An 11,351-nucleotide genomic window follows, 5' to 3' on the forward strand; every position below is an offset into this window, starting at 1 on the left:
GCATTTCAGTTAGCTCTGACTAGAAGTGTGTCGCACAGAGATGCAGCATCCAGGCTCTCCACTCTGTCAAGCCTGCTACTTGCTCACCTGCCCACATTTTACACACTTTGAAAACACTGGCTTTTGCATGCTTAAGCATGTGCTTACAAGCATGCATGCTTTTCTCTTTCTCCCAGATCTAAATGGACAGATAAATAACTGTTACAGGCATAAACTAACATTTTACTCACCCTGTTTTTTTCTTAAACTTAGTTTTGGTTTGGTTTGTTTTTTTAAGGTCTGGAATTTCCATTCTGCATCCCTTTTTTCTGCTTTATTGAACACACATTTTTGCAGAGAGTGGAAGGTTGGTGATGTGAGGGGACAATCAAACTAACTAAACAATATTTTTAGGCCTGAAGAAAAACCCCAAGGTTGTGTAAATAAGGAATGCCTTGCAGCTAGATGAGCAAATACAGGATTTAATTTTAGAACATGGCTTTAGTTTTTCATGACACCTCTTGGAACAGAAGTTGTGGGCAAATACCAACAAACTTAGGCCCTTTGACAGCCTACTTACTTATGCCACCTGCTTTTAGATTGTTATTACGATTTTTCAAACCTTGAGGTCTGAGCTAATCTCACTGCAGTTCTTTTTTTTCCTATTTGTTTTGCTGAACTTTCAGTCAGTCTTTCAGCAATTCCATGCGCTTTCCCAGTTTCTCTCTGCCTTTCTGTCCTGCCTTTTCTGAATTCCTGTACCTTCTCATTGCCCCTGTTGTGCACAGCCATCAGTAGGGCCTTTGAGGTGCTGGTTGTCTCTTAATTCACTCCCTCCTTGTTTGTGTTTCTATGGGGCAGGTGCAGGACCTCTCCCCAGAGGAGTGGGGAGATGGTGTGCTTGCCTGCCTGGCCTGCTGGGACAACAGCAGAACATACTGCAATGAGAAAGAGAGAAAGTTCAGCTGCAAAAGCAATGGGACTTAGTAGTCAGCCAAGTTTTAGTTTTTCTCCAGCTCCTCTTCAGGATTTTGGAGCATTAGCTGGAGCCCTTGAATAGCTGGAGCTCTTTGGCTGTATCCGTCCTGTAGATAAAACTGCAACATTTGCCATCCCAGCATCAGCCCTGGGGCTTTCTTTGTGGGCCTGACTGGGCAAATGGAATCAAACATCTTGATTACAAATGGCAGTTGGCAGACCTAAAGATGTCTTTCACTTCAGCCCTGGCATACATAGCATAAAAACAGCATTTTAGGCCCTAGAAAGGGTTGGATCCCTTTGTAGACATGTAACAAGTGCTTATGAGCTGGTCTTGCAAATAAGTTGGTACCCAGGTGTTGTTTTCTGTTTGATTTAATGAACTGGGAAAATATTTTGAAGGAATGATTTCCACACTTACCCGTCTGTAATACTTTCTAATACTAAGCTGTAACAAAAACAGCTATTTTCCTGCTCAGCAAAATGCAGTGAGCTGCCTTACATCTCTCGTTTCCCTATGATGATGGAATGTACAGAGATTCAGAGCTGAGCAAGATTGAACTTTATGTTAAAAATGCTTAAGAAAAGACGCCCTGACTACATAAGTGAATATTGGTGCAAACTTTGGAAAAGGAAGGCTTGAAGCCTTCTCCCAGCCTGGCACTCTTTCTTCAGCTGGCTGCACTAGTTAGTAGTAGTACTAGTAGTACTAGCTAGTAGTACTAAGTACCAGTACTAAGCAGTACTTAGTACTTAGCTGAATCAGAACAAATACTTCCCATCACCACAGCAGAGGAAGCAAGACCATGGAGCAGCCCTGTTTCCTCAGATACACACAAGGAAAAATTTCTTATGTTATTTAGAAGGAAGTAGTCATGTTCCTGACGTGCTTGCTTTCCTCTCTGCTCATGAGTGTCCATGGTCCAGACTCTCCGAATATTTGAATCCATGTGGATTGTGACTTGACCTATCTCTTCATAACGTTCTAAGAACGTATTTTTGAGTTTGCTCTGTTGATCCTTCCTGATTGCTTAAAGTACTGAAAGATGCTTAAAGCTCTGGACATCTATATTCTTCCTATGGTAATACTGAATCCTGGAGACACTAAGTCATGGAAGTGAATGACTAAATACACGAAAAACAGAGCAGCACCAAAAGGAGAAAACCCGTTGCTCAGTCATGATTTTTTTGTTTGTTTCAGTCCAGCCTTATTTAAAGACAGAGACAGAGGCAGAGAAAGAAAAAAAGGAAACTAGTTTACATATTCAGATAGAGGCACTAGTGACTTTAATAGCTGAAACTGTGACGTAGTCTTCCACTGCCCGTTGCGATACCCGAGGGAGGTTACACTCTACTTGTGTTATTCTTAATGGCAGCCATCTCTGTAACTCTTCAATGATAAGGAATTTTTCCTTTGATTATAAGTTTCCTTGTCCCTGCAGGCTCCAATTTAATTTTCTAAATTTAATCTATACTAAACAATCTTGTCCCATCATGTTAGCAAGCCTTAATTGGCTTCAACTGGACTTGCTTTTTGTGTCATGCATGTTTGCTCCTTAGTCATGTCCTACCCTACAGGGAAATTGTCTATTTGATATATACTCTGAGGTGCAGACTAAACCAGTGCATTACAAAATAATCTGTGCTGTTCTATGTAAGACTTTACACTTGAATCAGGGGCTTCAAGGAAAACTCCTGTGTTCACTGCGGTCTCTGAGCCTCTCCTTTATGCGGGCACAACAGCTTTTCTGTCCGGAGAACTGTGCTCTCCCTTTCCAAAGTGTGCACTGCTCTCCCTTTCAAACGACGGTTGGTTGGGGCAGCAGTGCCCTTGGTCTCACGAAGTTTCTTTCTATTACGTGCAAAATCAAGACTTCCTTTTGGTGAAAACTCAGTAGATGAATGTAGTGTGCTGCCCTGCAAGACCGGGTTTTCTCTGGAGTGGGAAAAATGTGGCTTCTTGTCCTCTGATGAACACTCTGAAGTATTTTACTTTTTCTGTAAGCAGCCAGCCTTGAAACAGAGGCAACCTTTGAGTTTTGCCTTGGCCGCATGTCCTGGACCCCAGGTAAAACCTACTATGTATGGCTTGCCTGCAGGGCAGAGTGCAGGCAGGCTCTTTCTCCTGCCTTCGGAAAGGCATGACTGCTGGCTGCTGGCTGCTACTGCTGTTGATACCTTTTCTCTCCTTTTTTTTTTTTCTTTTTTTTCTTTCAGGGTCACAACAACCTGGGGTGCCGTATTACACAGATCCAGGTGGACCTGTGATGAATCCCATGGCTATGGCTTTCCACGTCCAGCCCAATTCCCCCCAAGGGAACCCAGTTTATCCGCCTCCACCTTCCTACTCCAACACGCCACCTCCCCCCTACGAGCAGGTGGTGAAATCCTCCACGTGAGGACTCTGTGGCTCTTGAACCTGACTGTATGAGAAGAAGGTGCCATTGCAAAATGACAGATGGAGGGCGTCTGCCCTTCTGAACACTTGCTAATTCTCTAAATCCTCTCTCCTTCCCTTCCCTGCACCTTTCCTCATTAAAGTTACTTGCAAAGGGGTGATTTTAATATTTTTTTTTGATTTTGCAGTAGAAGTGGATTTTTTCTTTTGTCTTCAAAATGAGAAAAGTCGTCTTTGTAATGCTTTTAATGGAAACCTATATTTAAAACCTGTATGTCTTTCTCTTTATTTATTGTTTCGACTATGTGTATTATTGCATTGTCGCAGGCTACCAGTAACGGTTCTTTATGCAGTCCCAAAGTGATGTACGTTCTCCCAAACCCCCATTAGAAGAAATACCCTAATTTAAGAAAATTGAGAGACAAAGAGGGTGAATATTGAAGAAGCTGGGCAATGCTTTTACCAGAGATGGTGACAACCATTGTCTTCATTTAGAGTTTTCTTGTAAAACTCTGTTCTGATGCACAACAGAGATGATACTCTGTGGTAGAAGTCACTGAGAGAGTGGGGCGCTGGTGTTGGTTGAGTCATGGCAATGGCTTTGCCGAGTGCCTAAGAAGAGAGGGCTTTATTGCTATAAATGGTCCATCTAAAAAAAGAATGACTAGGGCTTGAGGGCTTCTTGGCCAGCACATGGACTCTGCCTGTGGCTTCTTCAGCCTGGCTTCTCTGCCCCTTTTGATGCCCTATGGATTTTGTTTTGTGCTAGAGATTGTAGGAAACAGCTGATGACCTAAATGTCAGCAAAGAGAGGGAAGTGTTACAATATCAGAGCTGCTTGTGCTTGTGCCTCTAGATGTGTTCAGAAATACTGAAATACACAGAATTTTTTTTCTTAAATTCAAAAATAATTATAATAAAAAGGACCAGGAATTTGTTGCTATTGAAATTGATGGTAATTTTGAAAGTGGGACAATAATAGTTTGGTTATGGTCTTACTGCTGCCACAAGGAGTACATGGTTGAGCTGTCATCTCCAGGTTACAGGTTTGCAACATGCTCTCCTTCCTGCATCATAGTCAGATAACCTTTTTAAAAGCAGTCCCTTACCTTGATGCACAGATGGTTTGGCTTTGCAGCTACTGCTGTCACTTAGATCTCTGTACACTTTGCTGTGAAATATTCCCAGGGTCCCTGATTCTTGCTTGTGGCAGGCTCTGAGTGACCAGAAGTGAACACCTTGAAAAAAAGCACAAAGCCCTTTTCCTGGGAGGGTTGTTAAGCACATCTGTCTCTAGCAAAGACATGAAGCTGCTCTGAGGAGTGACTGCATATCAGTGGCACCTTCTCAGAGTCTTATCGCTAAGGAACGGCAGAAAGAAGATCCCATTGCTTTTTACTCCTGAAAGACCTGCAGAAACAGCATAGCTGAACATTAGGAGTCTGTCACGGTCCTTTGGGTACCAGGTTGATTACTGCTTCCTCATTACCAATACACTGACTGCCCCTGTGTTGCTCCAGCTAGGGCACAGAGGTAATCTGAAGTAATCCAAAAGACCTATGTTGCTCAGGGAGAAAAAGTTTTGTTTGCTACTAATGCATCTTACTGCTGCCAGAAGCTTGTAAGAATTTGTTCCTAGAGAGCAAACTAAATTTGCAAAACTGACAGAAAAGAGCATCCCTATGATTATGCACATGAGTCGATTTAACAGGAAAACCGCTAAGGGACACTGCATTTCTAAAAGCTGCTGGTGCTGCTAATAGTCATCTACTGGAGCAGAACTAACTTTTGAAGAGCTCATTACAGCAATCTTGACTTGGGTGAAATTGTAACTGAAATAACTGTGTGGCAGCCAGGGAAGGGCAGAAAGTAGTTTACGATTTGTTCTGCTGATGGGTGTCAGGGGAGATCCACCTGGTTTAGTGGCCCTGAAGCTCTGGCTCAGGTTGTGTTGCATGGCCCAAAGTCCTTTTGCTGTGACCTGCCTTCTGGAAGTGCACTTGTATTCACCAAGGCAGAGAAAGCTGTTTCTGTGATAGCGTAACTTGTAGGACATCATAATAAAAGCCCTGATCACAACCACATTAAAGCCAAAGAGGGCTGTGTCTTGATACCAGTTGGATCATGACTTGGCCTGAAGAAAGGACTTTGTTTTATCAAATCAATAGGTAGTTCCTATTAGAAGTGGTGTTAGCATTTGATAGCAGTGATCAGTCTGGATTTTATTTTGATGTGTGTCTTGGTCACAAGGGATAAAGGGGTAGAAAATAGCATCATGCTAAAAGTTCTGGCGCATAGGGATGGGTGGGCTAAGGTGAGGTAAAACAATCTTTCCAAGACTGCAGAGCTCCTTCTGCCACTAAGAGGGACTCGTGAAATCAGAGCTGATGTGAGGTTAGCCCCCAGTTCTGAGTTCACACTTGCAGTTATTGTATAATCCATGCAAGACTGAATCAGATCATATCCTATATTTGCTTAGTTCAATATATGCTTCAAAAATGTTGAATGGTATCTACTTTTAAGAAGTTTGCCCAGTCTTTTGCTCACTCCTCCATACCGTATTATGGATTAAAAATAACCCACCTAAATTCTAATACTTTTTGTAATTCTTTTTCATTATACTTAAAAATTAAGAAATGCAAGCAGACCCAGGTAAGCCTTTTTTTTTTTTTTTTCTGATTTATTCAGTAACACTGAATTTAGGAAGGACAAAATTCTTTTCTTAGCTTCCCAGAGCTGCTCTTGCCTAAGTTGCTTAGCTAGTTTTAAATCTTACTTAATCTATAATTTAACGTGTTTTGATAGGCAGGGCTGTTTTCCAATCATTGGCTGTTTAATTTTAAGCAGTGAAACATAAAAGGGGCTGCTCATGTACCAGGTGTTCATGTATTGCTTGGAGAGAACTGCCTGCCAAGGGACTGCTTTGGTTTTTCTTAAGTATCAGGGTTTTCTGCAGACTTCCTTGCGTGCAAGAGGAACAGAACGAATGAGGCGAGTGGTATGCTCCTCCTCTCCTATTGCAGTGTTGCTTTTTTAGGTCACCTTGTATCTTTGGCTGTATATCAGGGACTGGAGAACCTCACCCAATTCCCCTCACATTGAACCTGACACTGAGACAAGGTAGAAATACTTTTCAAAAGTATTCTAAATAAATGCGTTTTCTTACTGTGCATCATAATACGGGACAAAGCGTGTACTTTTGCATGTGCAGTACAGGCTCAGTGGACATTTAAGATAAGGAAAGGTACCTTTTATATATGATCAATCAATAGGTCCATCTGCCTGCACGCCACAACTGTATATATTTTCTAAATTACTGTGCACTCAAAGTTTAAAGTTGCCTATGTCACATCATACGGTTGTGCATGCACCGTGTAATTTTTTTAACAACAAATCCAACATTTTTTTTTTCTGTCGACAGAAATGATGACAGACCTCTGATGTTAGAAAATAGACTTAAGTCTTCTTATATTATGAAATGTATCTACGAGAGCTGACATTTTCCTGATAAGATTGGATAGAAGCCTTTTACAGTGAATTCATACGCTGTATACTGAAATTCAACTTTTGGTGAAGTTTTTCTGCAGTCTGGTTGTTTTCTTTGTTAATGCTGGTGGTTGATACTACCTCTTACAACATACATGCATTCCTCTCATAGCAGTTGCTTGGGTTCCTATTGAATACCCAGCATCTGTGTTGGTATTCCTGTGAACTGCAGATTGCTTACATGCCCTTCTCTGGTTGCCTTGCTTTGGGGATTTTTTAGGTTACTTTTTTCTTCTTTTCCTTTCTTTCCTTTAGTTAAAAAAAAAAAAAAAAAAAAAAAAAAAAAAAGCTGGGGTGGGGGGGGAGGAAGGAGGAGGAAACTGGTAGCTTTTGGTAGGGTCGTGTTAACAAAATAAAGCTGATCTGTGTGTGTATATTGCATCTTTTGTAAAAAGGGGTTGGTGGTTTGGAGGATGGAGCAGCACAGTCTCAGGCTTCTGTTACTCTTGAAACTTACACAGAGTTTCTTTTGGAATGTGTTTTATTAAAGTAACATTAGATATTGCTCTTGCTGCCTTTCAGCACCTAATCATCTTTATGGCTTTTTCCTGAGTGGTGTTTTTTTAGAAAGCTTAATGTAAGCAAGTAGAGCAGAAGTGTGATCGTTTAAGTACAAAAGAGGACAGTAGGTAGGACTACTTCTACGGAGATCCTTGTATCCGACTGCCACTTCAGAGAGCCTGAGTTAAACCACAGGCTACAGCTACACAAGTGGACATGGTAGGATCACTTCTTACCACTGGAGCAGTGCTGGCAGGTTAGGTGGGTAGCCTTGATCACAGCAGTGGAAGAAAACATGATCTTCAAACACAGTATTACTCTGCAGTCCTGATGAGCGAAGCGTGCAGCTGGTTATTGCAGCTAAGGTGAACTTCCATATTACAGGTACGTGCTTTAGCCACAGGGATTTATGTGCAAGATTTTTCTGGTTGCTGCTGCTGTTTCTAACACAGCAGAGATCCTAGTGTCTCACTCCCAAGGTGGGGTGACGGTTTGACTGCAAAGTATGTTTGGCTGAGCTCAAGCTGTGGCTCGCAGCCCAGGCTGTGGGGCTGCCTCCCCATCTGCTTTGGCAATCTCAACAGCTACATCAGAAGGTTGGTTTGGTGTGTGGTAGGTCCCAATCTTGTTTCTTGCAGTAGCATTTGAAGCAGAGGAGGTAGATGCTTTAAAATAGGACTGGAGCATAATAAAGGTGCTAAGGCTCAATTACTAAGCCCTATTTGTAGCCAGAAGCATAAACATCACTCCTTGAGGTCCTCTGTTCAGTTAGGTATTCTCAAAATGTGTCTAATGTATCTACGAAGAGGCATTGACTGGAAGAAATGTGCCAAGGTGGTCACTGCAGGCAAGAAAACCTTCAAAGTTCCTGCTACTCCAACCCTGGAGGACATGGGAGGGGTGCATATCTTTGTTCCACTGTAAAATTTCCAGCTAAGCAGCTTTAGAAGTGTTGCCACAGAGTCTCTGTATACCTTGCCTGTAGCTATGGTGTGGCTAATCTTTGCTGTGTTGAAGGCCTGTGAGGAAAGCCTAGGACATACTGTGAGGTGGGGAAGAAACTTGCCCTTCCCATGGCTGGGGGATTGGTTTAAGGTCTGAGGTTTTGCTATCAATCAGTCAGCCTTGTCTCGATGAAGAACAGCAAGGCTTAGGGATTATGGAGGGCACAAATGAGCAGATGTTTATAGGCTCATGAAGGACCCTGAGAGCACTGTGTGCAGCTTGCACCTCCAGGTACACAGTCATCGAATTTTTCTCTGGAGCGGCATTAAACACAGTTCTGAACAAAGGCCATCTCCTCATTTAGCAAACCCTGCCTCACAGCCAGCCGTATTCCTGAGTTTAGCTCATTTCAGGTTACTGAGTCTTGTTCCACCAATGTTTGTGAGACCAAAAAAAACCCCCATTTGCTTCCCTTCCTATCAATTTTCATGTTTTTCACATGTAAGTAGCTGCATGTGACCAAAATACCATTTTTCCTTTCTGAAAAAAATGATTAGCTACCACTGCTTAAGTTTCTATCACCAGACTTGATTCTCCCAACTTACGGGCTCCTCTAGGGAAAGCTATGAACTATTCCTGTGTCTCCTGGAAGCACCAGCGTAGCTTCCAGTGCTAATGCAGTGTATGGTGCAAGGTAATGTACGCAGGCAGGTTTCCTCTTGTACGGGTAAGCCGAAGCATTAGGCTGTGCGCAGCCCACGAAGAGCTGCTTTCCGGCAGTCGCTCAGCTCCCAGAGACTGCTCCATTTCTTTATTCCTCGTGTCTGCTAGAGCAAAGCGCAGCGCACTGAAGAGAGGGGTGAGGAATATGCTTTGGAGCCCTCTCACCGACTCTGTCCTGCTCCCTCAGCAAGGTTTGAGCAGCTCAGCAATTTCTAGCAGCAAAGCTTTGAATATGGAAGTGCAGATTAATGGTGAAACATTGAAACGTGTTGGCGCAGGATCTGGCAATCGTGATTAGGCCGAGCAGGGCTCTGCATCATCTCTACAAACAGGGTTTGTGTGTGTTTGTTTTTTCTGACTTCTGCGGCCTTGACTGCTGAGCGCCCCCTTCACCGTGGAGCAGACCCGTTTCTTGAAGAGCTGCAGTACAGCAGGGTTGCATGCTGGGGCAGACTTTCTTGGGGTAGAGACAGAGTGGTGCCAAAAAGCCATTTTCCGGTATTAGTGCTGGTCTCTTGAAAAAAAAAAGGGCCGTGTAACAGGTACGCATAGTGATGTGTGTGAACTGTGCCCTCCCGGTGGAGGGAACAGTTTATTTTTTGAGTGTCTTTCTGGTTGTTACCTGGGCCAGTGTGAGGTGATTGCTAGCTACAGATGCCCAAACATCTTGTTTGGGATTAGCTGTCCGATTGCCACGAAGGGTAAAGATTTGAGGCAGTTATACCGAGACTCCTCTGTGCTCCACAAACGCACCTCTTCCTTTGACAGAGCACAGCTTGATCGCCAGGTTTAGGGCGCAGAGCTGCGGGCAAGGAGCTCAAGGAAGCACCACCTGCCTCCCTCCACTCCCCTCCGTCACCAGTCCGCACCAGCCTGCCAGGAGACCGCAGCCTCGAAACCCCGGCAGCAGGTGACAGATGCAGGCACCAGCAGAGAGCTGGTAACGAGCAGCCTGTCAAATGCATTGCAGACCAGGAGGTGCGTAACTGCTCGCTCAACTGATCTGGGCAGAAAATCAGTCTCAGCCACTGAACGCCTGTCCTGGCCTCCCACAGCCTGGTCTTGCATGATGGCCGTGAACGGCTCTTCAGGTTGCTGGTGCTGAAACAGCTCGTGTACTGTGTTGGGGCTGAGGGTTACCTGGTGGCTGGTGGATTGGTGGCCACGACCTGACACTAATAGCTGGGGGTTGCTGTGGTTTGACCTGGTTTGATCTTCTAACTTCCTTGGGCCAGGAACACCCAAGGGTGCAGAGTGACTCTGTGACCATGAACCTGACCACGAACCTGACCACCTGCATGTTCACTGTCCTGCTTCTAGGAAGCTTTGGGAACACCTCCCCCTTGGCTTTTTGCTTTTTGCTCCACCCATCTCCCTCTCGCCCTGTGGCAGCAGGCTGATGTCTGACTCAAGAGCACCTTACTCCCCCCCCCCCCCCCCCCGCACCCAAATAATCAGCAGTGAGGATTGCTTTTTGTCCTTCAACAGGCCTGTAAAGCTGCTTTTGGCACAAGATGACAAAAGGCTTAAGCCTGTTCCTCCTGTGCACCATGCTCCGCAAGCTTAATGCTCCTTTCCTGCTCTGGCCAGAAGAAAGTAAAACGTGTTCCTCCAGTGAGGCACCTTGCCTCCACGGTCTTGCTGCCTTCCCTGTCCATTAGGGAAGGCTCCATATTGGTCTGTCAACTAAGTTCATGGCGCCCCATAGGGCAGGTGGTTTTGCTTCAGCCTTCCAGCAGGCACACGGCCCTGTGCAAGCAGGAAGCAAAAAGGGAGGGGAAAAGAACAGCCTTTAAAATAAGTCCCTGGTGTTACTGATTGCCCATCTCTTGTAGAACAAGGGTCAAATTCACCTGCAATATAATGCGGTGGCTTCCATCCCAGTGATTAGTAGGATGACTAATCAGCTGTGCTGCAAATAGGACCAGGGTTGACAAAGATGGTACCAACCCTGGCATTTCTGTCTAGGGCTCCCACCAGCCACCGCCTTGTAGCTCCAGTGTTTCATTATCACTTCAGGAAAAGCTAATGTAGTGACAAGCTTTTTTCGTTTTGTGGGGTTTTTCTTTTCTTTCTTTCAAGCGCTATGACAGCCTACACTGCTGTGAAAACAAACAGCGAGGACTGTATTTTTCTAAGAAGCTGCTCAAAATATGTAGAGCACAAAGGAAAGATTATTCTTTTTTCTCTACTCAAAAAAGTAAAAATAAAACCAAAAACCCAAATGTCTTTGTTCTGTATGCATATACCTAAGAAGCTGCGGCTAAAACCCTGTCAGGTA

The 11,351-nt window shown here is 44.2% G+C and overlaps 1 protein-coding gene across 1 annotated transcript in view; it reads left to right on the forward strand.

Moving 5' to 3' along the window:
• Positions 1-3,627, forward strand: part of VOPP1 (VOPP1 WW domain binding protein) — a 67,876-nt gene extending 64,249 nt beyond the window's left edge. Inside the window, exon 5 of the mRNA XM_062569591.1 lies at positions 3,175-3,627. Coding sequence (XP_062425575.1) covers positions 3,175-3,356 — 182 coding nt within the window. The 3' untranslated portion in view covers positions 3,357-3,627. The remainder of the gene's footprint in view (positions 1-3,174) is intronic.
• Positions 3,628-11,351: the final 7,724 nt, after the last annotated feature.

This window comes from Rhea pennata, chromosome 2 (assembly GCF_028389875.1).
Source record: "Rhea pennata isolate bPtePen1 chromosome 2, bPtePen1.pri, whole genome shotgun sequence".
In the NCBI taxonomy this organism is placed as follows: Eukaryota; Metazoa; Chordata; class Aves; order Rheiformes; family Rheidae; genus Rhea; species Rhea pennata.